The sequence below is a fragment of the Equus quagga genome, chromosome 11 (assembly GCF_021613505.1).
Source record: "Equus quagga isolate Etosha38 chromosome 11, UCLA_HA_Equagga_1.0, whole genome shotgun sequence".
NCBI classification, from domain to species: Eukaryota; Metazoa; Chordata; class Mammalia; order Perissodactyla; family Equidae; genus Equus; species Equus quagga.
Window position 1 is genome coordinate 2,838,978 of NC_060277.1, and position 25,766 is coordinate 2,864,743.

A 25,766-nucleotide genomic window follows, 5' to 3' on the forward strand; every position below is an offset into this window, starting at 1 on the left:
GGGTGCAGAGGCCAGAGCGCAGTGGTGCACAGCATGCAGTGTAGGGTACATAAATGAGTATGTACCTTATGTTTTAAGAGCTTTATAGGTGGTCAAATATTTGCATTTTTCAGAATGTCAGCCTTAAAATCATTTAGCTCCTTCCAATTTAATAAGTATCACAATAAAATATTTTGAAAGCTGCTTTTTAGTTCCATTTACACTTTTTTTAGCTACTTGTTCTACCTTGGATGTATTCTAAAGATATTATTAGGCAGTTTTTCAAGATGCTTTTATATGTGTCATTTAATTTGATTCCAACAAATGTGGGAGGATAGACATAAATATTTCCTATCTCCATGGGTTAGGAAACTGACATTTAGAACAGTTCGAGATCCACTCTGACTTCACTCTTATTTACTTCTGCCTCCTGCTCTTTTAACATACGTTTTTTCAGACTCTTCTAGTGTCTGGGCCCCTTCTTCTATTAATCTTATCAGCTTCCATTTCAATATAAAATGTCTAATTGATTAAGATGTTATCATTACTGTTTAGTTTATATTTAAATGAAAAAATGACAGCTGGTGGCAATAGATTACCTTTTCTAACTGGGAACCTACTGTTAGTCCCTCTTAACAGTGTCCTCAAGAATCTATCTAGTCTGTCTGTTTTTTTCAGCATAGCCATTCTATCTGATGCCAGGTTATGCTGGAGAAAAGTACATAACCTTGCTGAGGCCTGACTCTGGATTGTAAGTCTTAAAATCACCTCAGCTGTCGTCTCTGTTGGGCAGTGCTTTTACTTATCTTTACTCAGCCATCTTTTCTCAGTCCTCTGGCAGCAGATCCAAATCTCACTGTGCGTCAAGTTGTTACACTAAGGCACCGTCCTCCCGCTCTAGTTAGATGACTGGCTTCATTCACAGTGAAATGTAGCCAAGCACGAACTTCCACATTTCCCTCTGGTTTCCCACCTGATGTCTGTAAATCTGCCATCTTTATTCTGTCCACCTTTCAAGAAAGAGTCCTGAGCACAGACACCTTTAAGGCTGATCTTTGACCTGTGCTTTAATCTCAGTCCTTTAATCTACAATTCTGTTACTTCTATCTCCTACCTCTCTTGTCTCTTTAGTATCTTTCTATTGATTTTGTCCTCTCATCTTAGAAATATGCTCATATCTCCTTATCTAAAGCAATCTTTTTCTCAACTCTTCCTGCTTTCTAGACTATCATATTGCTTTTTTTCTACACACGTTGTCTTTACTTCAGCCCAGTTAGTCTGGCTTTCACTCTCCGTGCTGTACAAACTTTCTTCAGAAGGCCAGCAGTTTCTTGCTCATTTTCAGATCCTCTAGCTAGTTTTAGTCCTTACCCTCTTTGCCTTCAGTACAGAAATTAATTATTGTCCAGTCTTGAAATATTTTCAATTCATGGGACACCCTCTTCTGTTTTCTTTTTATGACTGACCAGTTCTCCTTCTCTCTCTCATCCCTTTTCCTCCGTGTGTTCTCTGCAGATGTTTACCCCAGGATCCTTTATTTGATCGTCTTCCCTGGTTTGGTTTGCGTATCCTAGTCTCTCTCATCTTCCCTGGCTTAGAATTTCACTTTTTTTCTAAGTTTGATCTTCTACTACACCCTTTTATCTGAATTGCCCAGTGACTCCTCAAGTCCAAAACCAAACTTACTGAAATCACCAATTTTTTTCCCATTTTTAGACCTCTTATATGTCTTGTAATGGCATCCTTACCTACTCTTGTCTCCCTAGCTGGGAACTCAGAGTAGTACTCATCTCTTCTTTCCTCCCCACCATTCCTTTCCGTATCTGAGTAATACTGAAGTCTGTCAGTTCTCCCTCCTGAAAGATGCAGCCTTTCTGTCCTCACTGCTGGGGCCTTATTTCGAGTCCTTGTTATGTCTTGCTTAAACTGCTGCTGCTAACTTCCCAACTTTCAGTCTCTAACTCCTACATCTTTTCTATATTAAAATTATCTTTCCAAAACCATCTTTCATAAAGCCTTCATTTAAAAGATCTTTGATTACCACTGCCCTTTGGAAGATGTCCCAGCTCCTTAGCATGGCATGACAGCCATATCCCTCGCTGACCTTACCTCCTTCTCTTGTGCACTTACTGCATATCCTCTGCCTCACCCACAGTCTTTTGAAATACCACTAACATCTTGTCTTCTTTGACGTCTCCGTGCTCTTCCCTTCCTTACATCTTGCTGTGCTTCAGTGCCCTTCTCCCACCCTTCCTGCCCAACTCCTTCACTCAGCAAAGGTTGCGGTACCTTTTGTGAGCCACAGCGGGCTCATAGTCATCATTTAAAATGTAGCTTACATTTCACCATTTCTTGAAGCCATCTTGGGAACGTATAATATATTGTAGTAAAGTATACTTTTTTCTTTATGTAGCTTTGAAATTGATACTAATTTAGTACTCTTTACATCATAAAAATATTGTGAAGGATTAACTGAGTGAGGAGAGAAACATTGTGGCTAGAACTGAAAAGACAGGTTTTTGAAAGATGTAAGGAACACTTTCAATGAATAAGCTAAGTGAAAAGGAAAGGAATTGGAGTTGCTAATGCTCAACAGTGTTAGAAGTGTGGGTTTCTGCCCATGTCTTCTCTTCTGTCTTTCCTGGGAGTGCTGTCACATGTCACCGTTAGTGTCTCTTGAGTAGCTGTTTCCCACTGGTTAGCTCTGCCGTATGGGTTTAACCTAAATTCCTTCTTTAGTTTCCTCAACATGGTCTGTATTTTTCTCAAATCAGCAGCTCCCCTTGTAATCAGAAAGACTGTTCCATCTGTCCCAAATAGGCCCTTGAGTCCCGCTTCACCCCGCCTTCACACATACTGTTTTAACTTTCGTATGTTTTTTCTTTCCCAATTCTAACGATTTTTTTGTGTGTTCATCTAGTCTTTACAGATTTATGTGTCCTTGTTCTTCTCTATGATCAGCCTGATTTTATCCCAAACCCATGAGTACATTTCTTTTGATCTTGGATGCTACCATTGCTTGGGCGACTAAAGCCATCACTGATACCAGTACTAGTTCAGTTTTTACATAAAAAGCTTCATTTTTATAGTAAAATATTGTGTCTATTTTAATTATATTGAGCTGTTTTTAAGATACAGGTGCTTCATTTCTACCTGTTATATAGTATTTCAAATAATGCTAAGATCTATTAGCAAGCAACTGAAGTTTTTATCTTTTAACAGTCTTCTTTATATTCCCTCCAAATTAGTGATTTTGTTCTATCAATAGGTACTGTATTTCACGTAACATATGTTCATTGGAAGTTTTACTGTGGTAAAAATGTTTACGCAGGGACACGTGCTGTGTTTTTACTTGAAAACATGGTCTTTCACTTCCTTCATTATTAGTTTGGATTCTTGGTAATTGAAGATCATATCCTGTATTTTAAGCAGCTGCTGAGAAAGCTCATAGAATGTTATTCTTGAATAGCAACTGTATTTTTTCTTTTATGTATAATTTTGAATTTGCGTTAATTCTTAGACAGTAATTAAAAGGATGAACTATAAATTCCCATATTAAAAAGTTAATATATTCTTCTAGTTCAAATAAGTTAAACTTAAAAAAATCCACTATTCTACACTCATATAGCACCTGTCTCTTGCTACATTTTGCCTATTTTTACAGATGGACTAGAAGCGCAGAGTATCTAACATAATAGTTTAACCCTTAGGGTTTACTCTTTTGCCAAGACTGTAGCAATGACAATAATATTAATTTTTTAAAAATCATGCATTATTTGGTGGAAGAGATAATGAGAATGTTAAACATAAAGTGAATACTTAATTTAGGGTAGCCTGTTTTCTATCAAAATAGAATTATTTTAATCCAGTTTTACCCAAGTATTCATATAGTAATTTCAGTATGGCTTTTAAGTCTTTGGGATCTTCGTCTTCATGATCTAGGCTTGTAAATTACAAATATAAAGTTAACAGAATGTCCTGTTCTCTAAACATCCACTGGAAAGCACTTTGCAAAAGCAATATGCACAGCCTAAATGAGAAATCAGTTAAAGTTTCTGTCTATATTTTATTTTTTATGTATATTGTGCTAAATGTAATATTTTACCAACTATTTGATGTGTTTTTAATCAATGTCAAAAATAAGTAGGTTTAAAAAAGGCAGACATATACAAATACAGTTTATTTTACAGTATAGATTACAACTATAGACAAATTGACCATTATGCTTGATAATAACTGTAAGGAATAGTTTTCTCAAAATGTAAAGAACCCCAGCCATCAAATATGTGATCACATTATTTTTTATTGTTATAAAATTTAGTTTGTCATTGACTGTTGTCACTTGCTTGCTTAAGTCCTTTGGCTATACTGGTTCTTAAAGAAACTTTTAAAGAAATTTTTGCATTTCAGAAGCAATATGTAATTTTTTATCCTGTTCCAGGATATGGAAAAATGAAGTAAACAATACAAATACTTTCAGAGTTTTACCTCATCCTTCTTTTGTTTACACGGCTAAATTCCATCCAGCTGTGAAAGAGCTGGTGGTCACGGGATGCTATGACTCTGTGATCCGGGTGTGGAAAGTTGACATGCGAGAGGAGCCGGCCATACTGATCCGACAGTTTGACACTCACAGGAGCTTCATCAACTCTCTCTGTTTTGACTTTGAAGGTAAGTCAGAGAATACATTCCAAATGAAGCCTAGTTGCATGAAGAATTTTTTTTAAACTTTTTATTTCACTAGGATGATAATTATTTAAGCTTGAGAGGGATTTTATGTATTGATGATTGCTTGTGCATATTTAGATTTATGTATATTTTGCTGACCTGAGCATAGATTTGGCACTAAGGGAGTTCTGTTCGTAGCTTTAAAGTCATTAAATTTCTGAACATTTGAATTCAACTAATCTTTGCTGTAACGACCAGTCATGTTCCAAATTTCATAAATATATTTCATTGGATTGGTGATTTTCCCCTTGGTAGGTTTTGGGTTTTTTTAAGGGGCTTTTAAATTAAAGGCTAATAATGAGAAAGATAGGGAGAAAATCCCAAAAGAATATTGAAAATATTTATTTTAAGTGTGGCAACAGGATTTTTTTCTAAAAAGCACAGAAATATATAGAAGGGAGATTTGCAGTTATTTAAAATTTTATCTTAGTGTATGAATAATGTAGATAGTGTTTTAAAGATGGAAAATATAGGTTATTTTATCGACTGAAATAATAAAAACTTCAATAAATCTGTTAAATAGTCACCTTTTACATTATTTGAGACACTAGATACGTAGACTATAGCTATAATTAATTAGTATGGGATCCAGATCAAAGTGATAATACTGCTAATGTACTCAGTTCAACTCTAAGGATGTTAATAAATTGGAACGCATTCAGGGAAGGTCATCCAAAGGTAGAAAGGTACCTGAAAACTGTCTCATAATAGAGGCAGCTCAGATTATAAAAGAGAAGTGGAGAGTTTTTTCAAATATTTGGCTAAGTGATCCATATTTGAAAACAGAAATCAGCCTGTGTCACCCAAGTAGGTAGAGATGGGGCCAAAGTTGAAGAAGACAGATTTTCTTTGCTCAGAATTAGAAAGAACATTCTAACACATAGAGCAGTTTATCAGTTGAATAAGCTACTTTGTAAAATACTCAATTCACAATTGCTGAATGACGACCTGTTTATAGTGGTGTATAAGGTATTTCTTAGTGGATGTGAAGCTGAACTTGATGGTCTCTGAGCTCCCATTCAGCTATAAGATGGTTTGACTCTTAGAATTCATGTTAAACTAGAACACCTGTTATTTATTATTTTCTTCATTCTCTGATCATTTGTTGGGTTCTTACCGGGTCTCAGGCATTACACTAACAGTATGTTATTAGAATATAAGTATTTTTCCGGGAATGTAAAACAGATTATATAGCTTAATGAAAGTAAGCAATACAGATACATACTGGATAATTCATATAATTTGTTTGGCTTTGGAATTTGAGCCATATACACGTGCACCAAGAGGCTCATTTCTTTTTGTATTCAAATTCAGGAAAGTGACAAAGGGAAATAAGTCATCAAAAATAATTCAAAAGAGTGAAGAATTTATTTAAAGGTGATTGGGATTTGATTGTGAGTTGTGTTTGGTTTTTGGCCCTTTTTAAACTGAAATACCTTTTAATAGCCCTCCAATTCATTGATGTTTTACTGGGATGTGTTTTCCCAGTTTCGTATTCCTTGTTTCTCCCTCTGGGTGAGAGTTATAAGTGAGCGCTTTTCTCGTTTTGAATAGGCCATCACATGTACTCAGGAGACTGTGCGGGCGTTGTTGTCGTGTGGAACACCTACGTCAAGGTTGGCGATGTACAGCATTCGGTGCGCCACTGGAGTGTGACTCAGGTGTGAGACTGCAGCTCCTGCTCTGGGAGTTAATTAAATGGGAAAAATCGAACCACGTGACTTTAACATGTCAGGGCATCCTGTTCTCTCTTTTCAAAAAAAGTTTTTTCCCAGTCCTTGAAAAGTCAATTATCATTGATTAATTATCCTGTCTTCCTGATGGCTAATTGATGGTATAGTGACTTAGTAAAAATTTTCTTCATTTTGGCCAGCCTTTACTTTCATTTTTTTGAGCCCTAAGTTGCACTATAACATTCACTGATCCATTACTGAAGTTTATGCTAAAGTGAGGTATATGTTATATTATATTTACTGTCCTTAAGTAATCACTTATATTTCCTGCTATTTGTATTCTTTTTTTCTTGGTCCAGTAACATCACTCTGAAAACTGTGCTCAGTGTTTTAGTAACAGTGCTTTCAAAATTATATAATCAAAATTGTGTAATTATGAGGGGGGGCTGTGATTTAATGACAATAATTGTTTCATTTGAAATTTGATAAATAGGCAGAAGCAAATAAATAGTCTCTTTCATTTTTAGACTAGAGTGTTTTTAAGGTGGCTTGTATATTAAGCAGTTTTTTGGTGTATATTTAGTATTTTTTAGTTAAAAATATAAAATCATTAAACCTGTTTTATATAAATTGATATAGTTTCTGTCTTACATGCTATACCTTTGTTCTTCAATTTTTTGTTCTTCATAATAGATTATAACAATTATCCTCATTTGAAAAAAAGACACTCTAAATGAAAAAGAATTTCCGTGAACTTTAGTTAAATCTATTGAAGTACATCAACTCTGTTTAAAAAACAGTCTATTTTTAGTTATTCTCATCTAGTCTGTCAGATTAATGAATGTTGGGTTGAGATTCGTGTTGTAGCCTCATTTCACACACTTTGAGAAGAACTTTCTAATTACTTCTGTACATGAGGGCTTGGCGAAGCTCCAAAACACCAGTTCCAATCATTTACGTCTGCAATACAGAGTCTGTTATTTATGTGAAAAACTCCGGTGTTTCTTTACCTCAGTATAGTAACCAAAAGGCAAGTTTACCTTGAAAATCTGCAGCCTGGTGGTTACTTGAGACAGTCAAAAACAAAACGTTGGGAAATGAGCTGCAGTGTCTTGTTAGTGGCTAATGCCCAGGACAGGCTGGAGCTTGCCTTGGTCCTCTCCAGCCCGCAGCGTGGGGAGCGCTGAGCACACTCATCTGCGCCCAGGTGAAGCGCCCTGTGCTGTGGCACACCCCTGGGTACAGGACGTGGGCTTCAACACTAGGACTTGATATGATCAAGAAAAATATGGAGGACATCATTAACAGACACTGCAGAGGCTAAATCTGCCTGCCCCTCTCAGAGTCACACCAACACTGAATTGTTAGGCAGTTTTGTTTCTGATTTTGCACATTGCATCTGTGTAAATGTTGCTCCAGTTGCTCAAACTCCCAACAGTGCGTCCCCACCCCCAAATTGTTGTAGTTCAGTTCAGTGAAATCCTCATCTGTGGTGGCAGCATTTGACTTTTTTCTGTAACTTTTAAAAAGTAGCTGACGTAGGTCTTAGTGTCAGACAGTGGTAGCAGGGGCTCAGCTGCTGACTTGAGGATTCTAGTAGTTTGTACTGCCCCCTGATGGCACCAGCCCACCTCTGCAGAGGAGATCCTCTAGGAGAGCGAGGAACACAGTCAGACGTCCTGGAGGGAGAAGGCGAGCACAGGGTTCCGCCCGTGGGTTAAGGCAGACTCTCCTCTGACTCTGGGCTTTATTTAGTCTAAGCAGTTTTGCATTTGCTGTTTTTTTCTTTCTCCTGGTAATCCAAACAAGAAGGACCTTTGGTAGTTCTTATGCAAGGCTTGTTCAGGCAGATTCTCCTTCACGTTTATGTCTTTCTTGACATCATTAGTCAGGCGGCATCTTTAGCTGCCTTAAACAACCATCAAAAAAAAAAAACTTCACCTCAAATCACAACCTACGTTAAGTGGATGTCAGAATGAGATGCTGACAACATACCTTTTTCAAGATAGTGGAAGTAGGTATGTGAAGAAATAACCTGAGACTGAAATAGAAGTTGGAAGTTAATTCTACACTTTTGAATTTATAAAAATTGGAGGCTTTCTTATATGGTGATAAACAGAAAATGCAACGTTAGAAGATGTGTTTGTAGGAAGTGCTTCTTGTTTGGAAATACACTGCAAAAATACTTACGAGTTAAATGTGGCATTACATAACAACCATAAAGTACATTGTATCAGCTTTAGTTTCAACCTTAAACGGAAGTTACTGGGAAAACTTTTGCTAACAATTTTAAAGCATCATGCATAGTGCAATTGAAAAATGGCATTTTAGAATTAAATTTGTGCTCTAAAAAACATTTAACATTAGACAAACTTTGGTAATATCTTATAATTTTTTTAAATTATTTTAGGAAATTAAAGAGAGTGAGTTTAAGGGGATTCCAATAAGTTATTTGGAGGTTCATCCCAATGGAAAACGTTTGTTAATCCATACCAAAGACAGTACTTTGAGAATTATGGATCTCCGGATGTAAGTATATTTCACTATTGACACCTTAAGTACTCACAGAATAAGTAATGAATTAATTCACATTTATAAAATGCCGCCATTCTCAGCTAGACAGTTTTGTCCCTCACGGAATGTTTGGCAGTGTCTGGAGACATGTTTGAATGTTGATTCTAGTGGAAGCCAGAGATACAGATACCGCTAAGCATCCTCCAGTTCATAAGACAGCCCCCACAACTGAGAGTTATCTTGCCCACAATGTGAATGGTTCTGAGACTGAAATGAGAGGGCTTTTGATTAATGCATCCTTGTTTTTCTTTTCTGTTTTATTTATTAATAAGGCAAATGAAGGGACGTCTCCTTAATATAAAAGACAGAAGCAGAATTCTGGGACAACCAGCCTGGACTGCTGGTGTCCTTTTGTTTTGGTGTTAAGAGTTCCTGTAAAACAAGTGAGAGAGAGCTATTTTATTAAATTTCATTGTTGTGTTCAGAAAGGCAGATGTGGTGATCTGCGTTAGTCTATTCTGCAGTTGCCTTTTTAGGGCTAACCGTTTAAGCCCTTCAGTATTTCTGTAGAACTGTTCAGGACACTGGCATGGGTGCTGTGGGGGAGTGATAAGCAGAATTCGTTCATCAGTTTATAATCTAGTTGTACCACCTACAAAAGAACACACAAAACATTTAATTAGGCTAAATTGTGAGATCTTCTAGGACTGGAGTCTGTTTGTTCTCTTTTTCTGTATGTAGTCCATGTCATGCCTGGCAGATTGCGAGTACTCAATATATACTTTTTAATGAATATGAATATGTAATAAAAGGATTATGTTTCTCATGGCATCAGTAAAGCTGACAGCTATAATAGAGTCTTCTGTCCAGGGCTCCATGGAGAGGCTGGCCTTTAGGCTCAGCCTTGAGGGATGGATAGAATTTAGACGATACAGAAGTGTTTTCAGTAGAGTGGAAAACATGAAAAGCCGGGAGTGCAGTTCGAGGTGGGATAATATAAGTCGTGTTTAGGACAGAGTGAGTAAGTCTGTGTGAGTGTGGGTGTCTTGTTAAGGCGTGCTGAGGGAGACTTTTTAGGAGTAGAGATTAGAGCAGATTTTAGAAGGCCAGGCCTAAGGGGTTTAGTTATTCTCTTCTTAAGCAGTGTAGCATTCGGCTTTAGATCATGCTTGGGCTCTAGAGGCAAGCTGTTTAGAGCCTAATTCTACCTTTTCCACCCCTTCCCAGCCGAGTGACCTCTCTGACCTCTGGATCTCTTTCCTCACCACTCAAATGGGAGAGACAATAAACCATAACTCTTAAGGGTTTTGTGGGGAATAAACTAGTTTAAACATGTAAAGTACTTAAAACATTACAGCACATATCAAAGACCCCAGAAGTGTTTGACCCAAGTAACCTCAGGTCTGGGAATTTATATTAAGAAAATAATTATAACAGTGTAGAAATATGTATACACACAAGATTGTTCATAGAAAGCATGTTGAGCGTAAGGGACAGCTGGAGACAGCCTAAGTGTCGTCCAACAACAGGAAAATTCTGAAGATGCATTTAGACAATGATAGAATATATACCTGTTAAATGATAATGTGTAATCTTATTCTCTGACATGGAAGGCCATTATTCGGGATTTATTGTTGACTGAAGAAAGCAGTAACAGAGCAGTGTGTGTAATATCCTCTCTGTAAACCAGGGATGATGATAGTACCTGCCTGGCACGTAGTGAGAACTAAAATAGTGTTAGCTGTTATTCGTAAGTGAAAAAGCCTGGCAGGCTGTATACCTTATTCATTTATTTACTTATCATTATTTATTTATTCATTTTGTGAGGAAGGTTGGCCATCAGCTAACATCCATGCCAATCTTCCTCTATTTTATTGGAGATGCTGCCATGGTGTGGCTGACAGTGGTACTAGGTCCGCACCGGGATGCAAACCTGCAAACCCACCGAAGCGGAGCATGTGAACTTAACTGCTGTGCCACCAGGCCGGCCTGTTGTAAACCGTATTTAAGAGATGCTTTAACAATATGTTTTGTCTAATGTTTCTGCAAGGATCAAGTGTTCATTGTGTGATTTTAAAAATTCACCACATGGGAAAAAACATAAGAATATAAAAATTCTGTTCATTTTTTAGTATTTTAGTAACCAACTCAAATGCTACTTCCATAAAGTAGTCCCTCTCTGCGTGGGCCAGCCCACTGGTGTAGTGGCGAAGTTCACACCCTCCGCTTCGGCTGCCTGGGGTTCGCAGGTTTGGATCCTGGGCGCAGACCTAGCACCACTCCTCAAGCCATGCCGTGGCCGCATGCCACATGAAAACAGAGGAAGCTTGGCACAGATGTTAGCTCAGGGCCAATCTTCCTCACACATGCACACACAAAAATAGTCTGTCTCTCCACAGCTAGAAATACTCTCTCATATCCAAATCTGCACTGTCCTCTTTCTGTTCTTCTTTTGTGGCACACTCTACCTCCACTTTCTGTTTTACATTGATGCATTTCTTCTCTTGCCTGCCAAATTATAAACTTCCTGAGTTCTGGGACTGTCTCTTTATTCTGCATCCATCATGGAATGTATCCCACATAACAGGTTCTCAAAAATTGTTCGTTAAATGCAAATGAAGTATTTAAAAGAGAAGTTTTTCTACCACCAGTCTTTTAAGTGGGCGAGACAGGTTACATTGGTAAAATCTCTTTTGTTTATAGATTAGCGGCAAGGAAATTTGTAGGTGCAGCAAATTACCGAGAGAAGATCCATAGTACTTTGACACCATGCGGGACGTTTCTCTTTGCCGGAAGTGAGGATGCTATAGTCTATGTTTGGAACCCAGAAACAGGTAAATATTTCATTGATCTTCCAAAGTAAAAAAATTTTTTTTGTTTTTGAAAAAGTGTGAAAACTACCATTTTATGGAATAATTTTCAAGGAAATTCTGGTTTCAGGTTCTCAGTTATCTTTTTCAAAATTGGAAAGGCAGTAATGGAACTCAGCTTCAGTCTAAATTTGTATTAAATTCTGTTCGTTCTTCTTAAATATACAAATATGTATGTAAATCACGAAGTATTTAATGAGGACTGGAATGCAGAATACAAAATGTTATAAGCTGAATTTGAACTATCACTAGGTATACAGATGGTTAGACATCTGCAGTATATGTTTATTGAAAACACGTATGTTCCTGTCAGTTTTTCATGTCTGAAACTCAATAGCAATCTACCTGAATTACTGTAATTCAGGTTTTTTTCAATAAAATAAATGATTACATTGGGAAGTTCATTGGTGCCACATCTTTGTTTTTCAAAAGAAAAGCTGAAACTGCATAAACTTCTTTTAGCAATAAATTGAGAGAATCTTATAAAATTTACCTGAAACTTTCTTTAAAGAATAGTGTTGGATTTTACCTTGTTTATTCTCCTGATCTTCCCGGTAGGCGTTTCTGACCAGTCGGGTCACTTAGGGTTTTCGTGGGTACTGTGTTTTGATACTTTAGCATCAGTTCCGAAGTGTTAAATCTCTTTTCCCCTTCAATAAATGATCTAGGCGCCTTGCTCTTTGAGTTCTGATTTTCATAGGTTCCTTAAACCTCTTTTAGCCATTAATGATCATACCTCTAAAGCAGATGGTACATCAAACAATAGAAACATCAATTCCCCACCAAGTCTCTCCCAACCAGAGGGTCTTCAGTTTTAGAGCCCTGCGGCTCCCCCGATTCTCCCTGGAGTTCCTGCTCAGCTCTGTCAAATGTCAGAGTCAAGTGCCTCTCTGCTGCTAAGCTCTTTGTCTCTATTTTGAGTCTTTAAAACCTCACTGAGGAGGTTGGATTAAGAAGTGGAAATAGGAGACTCAACAGAATGAGAAATAAAGGTAATTATTTAATACAGTGGTACTCAAAATATTTATAAATATTTAAGGTTTTCATATAAATAATGTGAACATCATTACTCACTAGAAATTTTTTTTAATAAGTTGCAGAATAATCTTCTAATGAGAAATGTCTGAGGCAGTACAAATTATTGGGTGTCTTTTCTTATTTAGGAGAACAAGTAGCGATGTATTCTGACCTGCCATTCAAGTCGCCCATTCGAGACATTTCTTATCATCCACTTGAAAACATGGTTGCATTTTGTGCATTTGGGCAGAATGAGCCACTACTTCTGTATATTTATGATTTTCATGGTAAGTCTACTGCTTGATAAGGGAAGAATATTTAGAGTATTTTACTTTTAGGCTGAACCAGGAATCATGAGCCCTGTAGAAACTATCATCTTTTGTGTTAACAGAGCTCTCTTGAATATACTGTAGGAGCCATATTAAATAGGTTATATTATGGTACAACATTGTATTTTTCTATCAGCATTACTGTTATGGAGTTTAAATATCAGCAAAAGTACACATAATGGTTGTGTCCTTATGTTGGGATCCCAGAGGTAGTCATCACTTTCTTTGCAAATCAATTTAAATAAATAAAATTCACCTAGAAATTTATTTGGGAATGTGTTAACTAAATTTAAAAGGTAAATAACATTTAGGAAATATGGATCTTTAATGTTTTCAGTTGAATATGAAGTTAATTTCTTAATCTGTGTTTTTGTTTTTTACTAAAGCATATAGTTTTGATAAGTTGTAGTTTAGAGAGTTTCTTAACATGAAAAGAAGACAAAAAAATCAAATGTCTTTTTCTACTCTAAAATTACACTATTCTGTCATTCTGAGAAATAATAAGGAAGTAAAGACTTTGGACATGTCTTTCAGGAATAGTATGGCATTTTTAGAATTATTTGGATTTATGCTCTTTTTTGTGTATTTCTTTAATTTCTGTTCTGAAATTAGGATTTCCTTGTTCTGCCCTGTAGTGATAGTACTGTCACTCTCAAAATTGCAATTCCATTTTCTTCATCTATCAATTCTTGTACAAAAGTTAACAGTCTTTATTAGTCTCTTTGGTTTGTTTAGGATGTCCATGTGTCATTCACTGTTTTTGCTAAGCTAGGATGGCTTACATACAGTGTCATAAATGCATAAATATACAAATATGTATGTAAGTAATATTAATGTGGACCTATTTGGACAGAGTGTTTTAAATTAATGAAAAGTGGTGTTAAGTTTGTTACGTTAATACAGATTGAATTGATTAATGGTTGTGATAAGTGCTAAGTTATTAGATAATTGAGTTGAGTTCTAAACCTGAAGTTCTTCGTCACACCACGGATTTTATTATGCTTTTTCAGGTGAATTATGTTAGAAAATAATGTGTAAAATTGAGACGTCTTATTTTAAAGACTTTTACAGAGAAGAAATAATGAATTTCTCTAACACACATTTAAATTTACAGAACACTGTTACTAATGGTGAAATTGATAAACATCACAATACCATTTATTACAAGAAATGTTAGCAAAAATAAACACTGCCTGATTATAGGATAGGACAAATGGATTTCTCAAGTCATCCTCTGTCTAGATCTGGTATCTAGTTCAAACATGATGTATCCTCAAACAGGTCTGTTCTTTGTACCCACTCTAAGTCTTCACATAAAGGAGGAGAGTTATACGTAAGTGCTTATAATTGGAACTGTTACGCAGGAAATAGGCAGCACAGTTATTTCCTCAGACTCTTAAGAGGTTTCACAACAGTCTTCATTCAATTTCTAATTTGCTTTTTTAGGCTTTTGAAATTTTTGCTACAAATGCAAGTTAAAGCTCCACTCTTATCTTTTTTCCTTCAGTTATTTTTTGTCATTGATAGAGGAATTTCATCATTACATTAGCCCAGTTAGGTTTGCCCATTTGGTTTTTAGACAATAGGCATTTAGACTAAAATGTCCATTCTAGAAACATTAAGTAGAAAGAAAGTGTTTTAGGAGTTCAAAAACATGGGTTTTAGGCTCAAGCCTCTTGCCTTCCTGAAGCTCCATTTCCTTGTCTAGTTGATGGTACTAATAATACCTGTGCTACTAAAGAGTATTTGTGAGGGTACTAATCATACCTGTGCCACTGAAGAGTATTTGTGAGGGTACTAATCATACCTGTGCCGCTGAAGAGTATTTGTGAGGCTCCTGAGACAGGGACTGTGAAAGTACTTTGTAAATTGATAAGCACTGTGTTAAAACAAACAAGAAAGGTAAAATGGGTTTTAATCATGCTTATCCAACCAGTATATACTTGACTTTGTGGGAACTTATGTTTTAATATGCTGATAAGCATCTCTGTATGGAATGGGACTGAAAAAACTTTTTTTCCTTCTCTTACTCTTTTCTGTGGGCAGCCTTTTCCTTTTTTTTTTTTTTACTAGAGGGTGTACCTTTCTAGGTCAGTTGTATTAGAAAATAAATGCATAAAGTTAAAAACATTATGTTATTTCCATGCTATCTTAACATAGAAGAGAAAGGATTTCTCAGTGTTTTAGAAATTAAAATGTTCAAATAATACACATATGAAATTAAAATTATTTTGTGCAGTGTAGTCAGAATGCAATTTTTGATATACTAACACACCTTTACAAACAAATTAAAACTTAAAATGTTTCAACACATTTTCCCAACTCTTTGCTGCCTATTTTTAAAAAGAGGAAGCTTAGGAAGAAGTTACATAATGTCAGGCAATCCAAGATTTAGCACAGTTCTTATGAATGGTCTGTATCCATAAGAAAATGAAAAGTAGTTTCAGACTCTAAAATATTTTGCTCATTAAATACAGGCCCGAATCATGAAGTCAAATAGTCTTTAAATTTTTCGTTGAAAATATTTGTTATTGACCTATTGTAGTTTTGCCTTATATTTTATTTATTTCTTAATACAGGAATATTTTGCCCAAACTTTCTTGTCTGAAAGTAAAGTTTACATGTAGCTTTACCTAAATGTCTTAATCGTATAAAATTTGAAAGTTATAAAACAGTTAGATGATTTTTAAATAGTATTTGTCAGAGCTGCTGATATGTTTAGGTAATTTTCAAGGAAAATGGAGCAAGCTCATTTTTTTCATAAGTTAAATAAGCTGCGAATGAGACCACAATGGTAGCTAAATGCATCATCCATCTTTCAGTTCTAACAAAATCTGTGAAGAGTCAGCAAGCGTCTTTCCCTGTTAAGCATATGTTCGAATTGTGGTCTTTTGGGTCTTTCATTCTACTGACTTTTTGCTTTTTTTGGTAAGAAATACAATTTTTACTTTCAGAAGGCAGTTTTATTTGCCTGGTGTTGAAAGGGTTAATCATCTAGTAATACAAGATTTAGTCACCGAGTCCCACAGATAATGTCCTTTCAGGATTCCCATCATAACAGAGTGCTAGTCAGAGAAACGGCTTCTGCTGAATTAAATTCACAAAGCTAGACTTTAGCAATTAATGTTGCGTTATTAATCAATCTTTGTCTGCCTCAGTGTCTAGGAGCCTCTTCTACGTTTGGTGATAATCATAGCTAATGCAGGGCACTTCCTATGCTCCTGGTACTGTCTTAAGATATAATACATTTATGAGTATATAAATATGTGATATATTTATTCACAGTAATCTTATGAGATAGGTACAATAATTATCCCCATTTTACAGCAGCCAGGACTTGGGCCCATACAGTTTGGAATAGGAGTCTGTGCTCTTATTTGCTACACTACACTACTTTTTTAGCAGATTTTCTGAAATATTAGCTTTTGATGGTCTAATCAGCAAACCTTTTCTTTTTTTTTTTTTTTTACCTACAATGACATTTACTTTATGCCTCTCTGTGGAGTATGTGATTTCTCTGAATCATCTGTACCTTGTAGGAAGCAGAGATGGGGGCTTATTTGTCTTTTTATTACCAGTACCTAGCCTGAATACTGGCACATAATGAAAATACATGTAGTATTTTAAGTTGAGTCAAGTCTTAATTTGGGACATTTTCAGCATTATTTGATAAGCCCAGGTAGTGAGCCTGCTAATTTTTCACTAGATGGCAGTAGCTGCTCTGAATCAGTGTTAACTCTGGTGTGCTCTGCGTCCTGGTGGCTTAGACAGGACAGGTCTTCAGCGAGCATCTGTTGTGTGCCACTTGAACAGGGCTGTGGAACCCAGGAATCAGACTCAGATTACCATGCTCTTTTCCAATCTTTTCTACTTCCTCAGTTGATTAAACCTCTGGAAGAATTTTAGTTAAACTGAAAAGCAGTCTCTACCATTGACACTAAACGTGATTTTATTTGTAGAATCCATATTCGTTAATGACCACCTACATTGTCATCGTTGATAGCTTTATTTTTCACGCTGTGATGTGCTTTGCCAAAGTTTAAGGCAGTGTATGCCTTTCCGTTCCTATACAAATTTTGTTATATACCTTGCTTGTTGATCAAAAGCACGTGGTGTTTATCATTCTGTTTGTCTACACAGCACCGGGTATGTTACTGATGTGCAGTAAAGGTCTGCAATAAAGGTTACAAATCCTGTAGAAGAGCATTTTTCCCTTAAATCTTTTAAAAATATGGGAATGAAAGGGTGGATGAGTTAGTAAATTTGGGGCTAATATTAATAGTGGTGGTAGTAGCTGACATTTATCAAACATTTACTGTGTATCCCCTCCTCTTACAAGCACTTTACATAAATTATCTCATGCAGTCCTCCCAAAACCCCACGAAATAGATGTCATTATTGTCCTCATTTTGCAGATGATGGAACTGAGGCATAGGGAGATGAAGTCATTTGCCTGAGGTCACACAGTTGGTAAGCAGGACAGCTTACCAGGCTGTCTGGCTCCAGAGCCCATGCTCTTAAAACATTAAGCTGTCTGTCACAGCTACTTATTTAGCCTTTGCATTTCCTATTTCATGAAGTAACTTAAATTAAGAAGATAGCTGGAGGGGCTGGCCCTGCGGCCCAGTGGTTGAGTTCACGTGCTCTGCTTCCACGGCCTGGAGTTTCGCAGATTTGGGTCCTGGGCACAGACCTAGCACCGCTCATCAAGCTATGCTGGGGCGGTGTTCCACATAGCACAACCAGAAAGACCTACAACCAGAATACACAACTACATGCTGGAGGGCTTTGGGGAGAAAAAGAAAAAGAAAAGAAAAGAAGATTGGCAACAGATGTTAGCTCAGGGCCAATCGTTAAAAAGAAAAATAGAAGGTAGCCAGATATTCCTGTGGTAAAATGTATTTGTTTTCAATTTTAATATTTAGGAGGACCCCTTAAGATTAAAAGGAACTTTGGTTATCTAGTATATTATTAATAGTTCACTCTTTTACAGATGCTGGGGGTAATTATAACACATTAAGCCATTATATTCTCAATATAGTCCAAAATATGAATTTTCTCTATTATGTAGCGTTAATTTTAATGTAGCTACTTTTGCAATATTTTTGCCATAAGATAGTCCAGTTGAAATAAATTTAATATCCATAGTGTGTATGTAGTTTAATGGTGTTCTTGAAGTACTAATGATTCAAAAGCAAGCTTAGATATTGTATCCTCACACGTGGATAAGATTATGCAGTAACATATATAACTGACTATAGGCCACAGTTTTAAATATCTATTATTAGCCTAGTAGGAGAAATTAAGAAATAGAAATACCAAATTTTAAGCCATACCAAGGCATCTGTTTTAATATTCTTTGCATAATGGATACTTTGATTTGAAAGCTTGTATCATTCAAGGATTCAGCACATATGGAAAACTTAGTCAACTTAATGATTTTGAGCATAAACAGCAGACCTAAATTCCCATCCAGGCATTTTTTTATGCTTACATTGGTGCTTTTTAAAGTGCACCAAGAAGGAAGAATGGAATGGTGCTTAATAGACAGCAGTGTGGTGGGGGAGGCTGGAGCAGCGGTTAGAGCACTGGAGTTCTGGATGAAATGCCATCACTTTCTGTCTGACCCTGGTCACATAACTTAGCATTTCTGCATCTGTTTTTTCACCTGTAAATTAAAACAATACCTGTTTTATTTTATCTCAGTGGTTTTTCAGAGGATAAGTTTAAACTATAAAGCAAGATGTGGAGCATAGATAGATTGGAGTTCACGAACTGGGCTGCAGTAGAGAAATCCTGGGTATTTTCTGTAGAAATATACACATCACACACTTTCAGTCAAATAGCATGATGTGTGATAACTGATTGATAATGGAATAGGCAATCAACAATAGAACAATAGCATGAACTTCAAGAGATTTGGAGATAGTTTATTATATTTTGATGTTCAACTAACAGATTTACCAAATGATGGTAGATGCTCTCCCATTTGGTTGGTTACGGGACATGAATCTGTTACACTTTCTTGTCCAGCTTTTTGAACAGTTTTATCGGTGATTTTTATAAGTTCTACTTTACATATAAAATATGTCAAGGAAGTGCAAGATTACTAACAGGCCCTGAAATACACCCAGGCTGCTAGAATTGAAATGTTACTCAATAGACCTTCTTGATTCATCCACACACTCTCTTAAGATTAACTGAAGCAGGAACAAGAGGCCCAGTCAAATACAGTCAAAAACATTATAAGCCCCTGAACGTGCTTGTCTTAGTCCATTCAGACTGCTATAACAAAACACCAGAGACTGGATAAACAACAGAAATTTGTTTCTGACAGTTCTGAAGGCTGAGAAGGTCAAGATCAAGGCACCAGCAGACTGGGTGTCCAGTGAGAGCCTGCTTTGTCTTTCATAGACAGCACCTTCCAGCTGTAACCTCATCTGGTGGAAGGGGCACGGGATCTCTCTGGGCTTCTTTTATAAGGACACTAATCCCATCCATAAGAGCTCTGCTCCCGTATTCTAGTTGCCTCCCAAAGGCCCCACCTCTAATACCATCACCTTGGGGGTTAGGATTTCAACATAGGAGTTTTAGGGGGACACATTCAGATGACAGAAGTTCTCTACACATAGCACCTGTCAGAGGAGTAGAAGGAGGATGCTACGTAACTGCTGAGTGCTGGGTTATTAAAGAAGTAGACCTACCTGCTTACAGTAATCATATTATCATTAGAAAGAATAATTTATGAGTAAAGGAGTTAGTATCTAGTAAGATGACTATACACAGTAATAGGACTATAGTAAGTCTTGAACAAAGGAATTGTGTTGAAGCAAAAGGAAATCTTACTGTTAATTTAGTGTAAGGGAAAGAATATGTTGGCTTTTTAGTCATACTTTATTATAAAGTCAATAACATAAGTACACATAGCTTTTAATAATAACAAACTTTGTATTCGCTTCAAATTTAGAGGGCACTGGATTAAAATATCTTATTTCCTCCATTCTTCCTCCTATAAAGATAAAAATCTCCTGAGAAAACCACGTTATTTTTTATAATTGCTGAAGGTCAGAAAATACACAGAAGCACTGAACTTATTATATAAATCAGAAGATTGTCAGTTATGAAAACATTTTAAGAATTTTTTTAATTATGTAAAATTTAGAATCCCAAATTATAGCCAATTGTAGATAAATTTAGAGGTATTTTGATATAACATTCCTTTAAGCTAACGTAGTTGCCGCCTCTGTGTTCTCAGCACCTTGTCCATTCCTCGGCTATACCACCTAGGACAGAGCAGTAATTTCTTGGTGACCTCCAAAAGGGTCAAACCCAAGGAGGGGGTCGGGTGTCTTTGTATTCCCAGATCCCGCTCTAGTGCACTCCTCAAAAAGTGAGGGACGGGTGAGGGTGAGACCGGTACATTGTGAGTTTTAAAGATATCAAGTTAGGTTAGAGCTAAGTTTTAAACGTACAATGTTAAGTTAGCACAAAGAAGAGAAAATGATGAAGTGGAGAAATACAGTGGAGAAATTACAATATCATCCTCTAACCTTGGCCCATGTAAAAATGTTTTAGAAATCTTTGAAATGTTAGAAGCGTAGAGCTTGAAGGAATTTCAGAAATCATCTGTTATAATCTGTTTTACAGTGAAATCATCTGTATAGTCTTATACAAATAGATGTGTATATTTGTGGAAGGATGGGGAGGGGAAAGAATGCAAGCCCTTGTAAGCAGCTTGTTTCTAGTATCTGAGAAACTAGGTATTTGTGAATATTTCTGCAGCTTTTTTTTTGAGTGGCTGTCTCCACGGAACAAGAGGTCCTAAAGATAAAGTAGGGTGTTAATTTGACTCCTTGAAATCCAGTCAGATGGCTTTTGTATGGAAAATTCCCTTTAGATGACAGAGACGAGTATTCATAATTGTTTGGAGTTTATTTGTGTTATCTGCATCCATTGAGGCCATTTTAATTCTTTCTGAAAGTCATCTTCATGCCTGGAAAAATAAACAGATAATATTTTAGGCAATACTTTTTTTTACTATTTGAAAAAAAATTCCTTTTTTAAAAAAGAGTAATAATAATAGCATAATACTTAGCAGATACGGTTTGGCAAAAAGAGTAGGATAAATACAAGAATTCTACTATCCTGTGTAACGCATGCATCAGTGGATGTGCTTCTGTGCGCATTCCCTCACTCCAAGCCTAGTGTGAAATTGTGGCTGGCTGATATGTATCAGGCAGGTACTAAAACACACAGAGTCAGAAAATGCCATTAAATATTTAGACCCAGGTTTCCTTTCTGTTTGTAGCAGCAAAAAACAATGAGATGTTAAAGACAATTTAGAAAAGCCAATAAGGCAGAGATCGTGCAACGTGATTTTCCTGTGTTGATTCATTCATCCCTGACTGGCCTTCTAGTGGTAAATCTTCCAAATGCCATCCAGAGAGCGCTTTGCTTTACAGCTTCCAGTTCTCTTGTTCTTTAGACGATCTTGAAGATTTGAGAGTAAGTAAATGTTCTGAGTGTTATGAAAAGCAGTCTAAAATGTAAACTGGAAAATAGTAGTGAAGCCCCTAAAAATCTAAGTGTAGAAACAGCTGCACTTTTGTGTGAGGACGGCGATTGGTGCTGAGGAAGGCGCGTCTCTGAAAGGGCGGGTCTCCTCCCTGGATGCCGTCCTGGTGCGTCCCTTGTCCAGGTCTACGAGAGACCACCAGTTACCACTGAGTTCTCTTCATTTAGACTGTGAACAAAGTAGGACGTGAATACAAAGGTCAAAGAAATAAAATTTTTTATGTGTGCTCTCTCAGATTCATGGTTGTGAAAACAAGGTTGATAACTAAGAAAAAAGTGATCATCTTTTCATATATTCGTTATATTGTTTGATAAACTTTTTTCTTCCAGTAAATAATATATCATGAGCAGTCTTCCGTCCTGATAATTATACTTCCGTACATAATTTTAGTGGCTGAGTTCCCTTTCATTAAATGAATACGCCATAATTTATTTAAGCAACTGTTGTTGCACAATTTCACTGTTATGTTTTTTAATATTTTAAACAATACTTCAGTACCCACCTGGCTACCCTTATTCAATTTATTCCTTAGGAAAAAATATCTTGTGGTACAAAGGGTCAGTTAAACAGGCAGGGAAAAAAAAGCATTACTTTCTAATTTACCTTTTTTCCTTACTAATTCTTTAATTATTAGTGAGATTGAATATATTTTTTATTGGCCACATAATTCTTCTTTTGTGAGTTTTCTGTACTGGTCTTTTGCCCATTTTTCTGTTAGATTATTCATTTCTAATTGATTTTATGAGGACTTTTTGCATATTAAAATATTAACCTCTCATCACTAGTTGGTCATTGCTTTTTGTGTGAGTGGGTTTATTGAGGTGTAATGGACACACAATGAGCTGCGTGTATTCAAAGTGTCACTTTGATAGTGCACTTGTGAGACCGTCACCTCAATTCGGAGAGTGAATACATCCATCCTCCGCACAAGGTGCTCTGTGCTCCGTGGTATGCTCTTCCTACCTCCCCTCCACCCAGGCAATCACTATGAATTAATTTTCATTTACTAGCATTGTATTTAAGTGAAACAGTGTGTGTCATATACTCTTTCTCTTTTTTTTGGTGAGGAAGACTGTCCCTGAGCTGACATCTGTCCCCATCTTCCTCCATTTTTCATGTGGGACACCACTGCAGTGTGGCTTGATGATTGATGTACAGGTCCATACCTGGAATCCGAACCCACAAACCCTGGGCCACCGAACTGGAGTGCACAAACCCACCTGCTATGCCACTGGGCTGGCCCCTCGTGTCATATACTCTTTTTTTGAGGAAGATTAGCCCTGAGCTAACATTCACCACCAATCCTCTTTTTGCTGAGGAAAATTGGCCCTGAGCTAACATCTGTGCCCATCTTCCTCTACTTTATTTGTGGGGCCAGCCCCTCATGTACTCTTTTTATCTGACTTCTTTCATTCATAGTTACTTTGAGATCTATCTATATTTTAAAGTTTATCAATAATTCATCTTTCTTTCTTTTCTTTTTTTTGCTGAGGAAGATTCACCCTGAGCTAACATCTATTGCCGACTCTCCTCTTTTTTTGCTTGAGGAAGACCAGCCCTGAGCTAACATCTGTGCCAGTCTTCCTCTGTTTTGGATGTGGGACACAGCCACAGCATGGCTAGTCAGTGGAGTAGGTCTGCACGCAGGATCTGAACCCACCAACCTGGGCCACTGAAGCAGAGCATGTGGAATTTTAACCACTTGGTCACAGGGCTACCCCAATAGTTCATCTTTTTTATTTCTGAGTTTTGTTTCATTGTATGGCTATATCGCAGTTTGTTTATCCATTCACTTGCTGATGGGCATTTGGGTTGTTTCCAGTTTTTAGCTATTACAGATAAAGCTGTAATGAATATTCATCTGCAAGTCTTTGTATAGACATTTGCTTTCACTTCTCTTGAATAAATTCCTAAGAGTAGAAGGACTGGATCCTATTGCACATGTATGTTTAACTTCTTAAGAAGCTGCCAAACTTTCTTCTAAAGTGGTTGTGCCATTTGACAATCCCACCAGGAGTGCAGGAATGTTTCAGTATCTCCATAGCCTTGCTGAATTTAGCATAGTCAGTCTTTTTAATTTTAGCCATTCTAATAGGCACACAGTGCTATTTCATTTTGGTTTTGCTTATCCTCAATGACTAGTGATGTTGAGTACCTTTTCACCTATGGATGGCTTATTTGCCACTCATACGTCTTCTCTAGTGAAGTGTCTGTTCAGGTCTTTTGCCCATCTTTTAAGTTGGCTCATTAGTTTCCTGATGATTGAGTTGTGAGAGGTAGGTTTTCTGTGTACAAGTGGCACTCTATCAGATACGCTATTTGCAGACATTTCCCCCAAGCTTTGGATTGTCTTGCAGTTGTCTTAATGTTTTTGAATAACAGACATTTGAAATTTTGATGATATCCAGAATTATCTGTTTTTTCTTTATGGATTTTGGTGTTATGTTTAAGAATCTTTGCCTAATCCAAGCTCACAAAAATGTTCTATGTTTTCTTCTAGAAATCTTAATGGTTTTAGGTTTTACATTTAGATTTGTGATTTGAGTTATTTTTTGTACAAGGAGTAAAATATTGCTCAAAGTTCATTCTCTCACATATGAATGTCTAATTGCTCCAGCACTATTTGTTGAAAAGACTATCCTTTCTCCATCGAATTGCCTCTACACCTTGTCCCTATATGCTAAGCTGTCTGTTCTGTTCTCTTGATCTCTTTATCTTTGTGCTAGTCACAAAATGTCTTGATTACTGTAGCTTTGTAAGAAGAACTGAAATCAGCTTGTGTAAGTCCCCTTTGTCCTTTTTCAAAGTTATTTTGACTCTTCTAGGTCCTTTGCGTTTCCAAGTGGATTTTATAATTTGACAATTTCCCCAAAAATAACCTGCTGGAATTTTAGTGGGATTACATTGAATGTACAGATCATTTGGGGAGAACTGACATTTTAACGATAGTGACTATTCCAACTGTGAACACGATGGTCTCTTTGTTTAGGTTCTTATTCAGTGTCTCCCAGCAGTGTGTTTCGTAGTTTTCAGTGTACACATCTTTCACATCGTTCATCTGATACTTCCCAAAGTGTGTCCTATTTTTTATGCCCTTCTAAGTGGTATATATTTTTTTAAATTTCAATTTCCTGTTCTTTGTTACTTGTATATAGTGATACACTTAATTTTTGTGTGCTGGTCTTGTATCCTGGAACCTTGCCGAAGTTGATTATCAGTTCTAGTGGCTTATTTTTCAGATTCCTTCCAGGTTATTTACACAAATGTGCGGCCAGGACTTGAGAGTGTGTACCCCGTTGACTATTCTTCCCTGTATCCATCACTGGCTTCAGTATAATCTTAGCATTGCATGGATGATCATGTCTGTAAAGAAAGTTTTTTGTTTTTTCACGTCTGTATGTTTTGTCTACTTTTTCGTAGTTTCAAACAGGAGAACAAATCTGGTCCCTGTTACCCTATTTTGGCGAGAGGTGGAAGAACTCTGTTACCTATCATTTGCTTTTTAAGTTTGGTTACAGTAGGTTTTTTTATTTTAATGAAGACTCTTTAAATGTTCATGTAGCACAATCTGTCCATCTTTTTTTGTATTGACGATTTCTAACATTTTCTGACTCATACAGTCTTTTGATAGATAATCCTATAAAAGTTATGGACCTGATTTCCAGAAACATTTATATATACACAGCGTATTTCTGTATGTGCCTTCAGTACACAGAATCTCTGAAGGCTCATCTGTGAGTCCATGTTATGAATCTTTGTTGTATCAATTTCTTTTCAGGTCATGTTTAGAAAGGCCTTCCATTTAAAATTATATAATTAAGGAAATACTTTTTTAAATGGTTACTTTATAGTTTTTCTCCTTTGTATATACAAACAGGCATTTAAATTTTTCAAATTCATTCATTTTAAATGATCAAAACAGATAATGTATGTGAAAGCACCATCAGGTCGTCGTCATCACCATCAAAATCATTCATTTTAAATGATCAAAACAGATAATGTATGTGAAAGCATCATCAGGTCGTCGTCATCACCATCAAATTCATTCATTTTAAATGATCAAAACAGATAATGTATGTGA

General features: G+C 36.5%; 1 protein-coding gene across 10 annotated transcripts in view; it reads left to right on the plus strand.

Moving 5' to 3' along the window:
- AHI1 (Abelson helper integration site 1) overlaps positions 1-25,766 on the plus strand; it is a 178,487-nt gene that overhangs the window by 41,639 nt on the left and 111,082 nt on the right. For all 10 annotated transcript variants that reach the window (XR_006890852.1, XR_006890851.1, XM_046677791.1 and 7 more), the window contains 5 exons: positions 4,421-4,650; positions 6,262-6,368; positions 8,791-8,909; positions 11,598-11,728; positions 12,928-13,068. Coding sequence is in view for 8 of the 10 variants with exons in the window: in XM_046677791.1 (XP_046533747.1) it covers positions 4,421-4,650; positions 6,262-6,368; positions 8,791-8,909; positions 11,598-11,728; positions 12,928-13,068 (728 nt within the window). In the remaining 2 variants the exon portion in view is untranslated. The remainder of the gene's footprint in view (positions 1-4,420; positions 4,651-6,261; positions 6,369-8,790; positions 8,910-11,597; positions 11,729-12,927; positions 13,069-25,766) is intronic.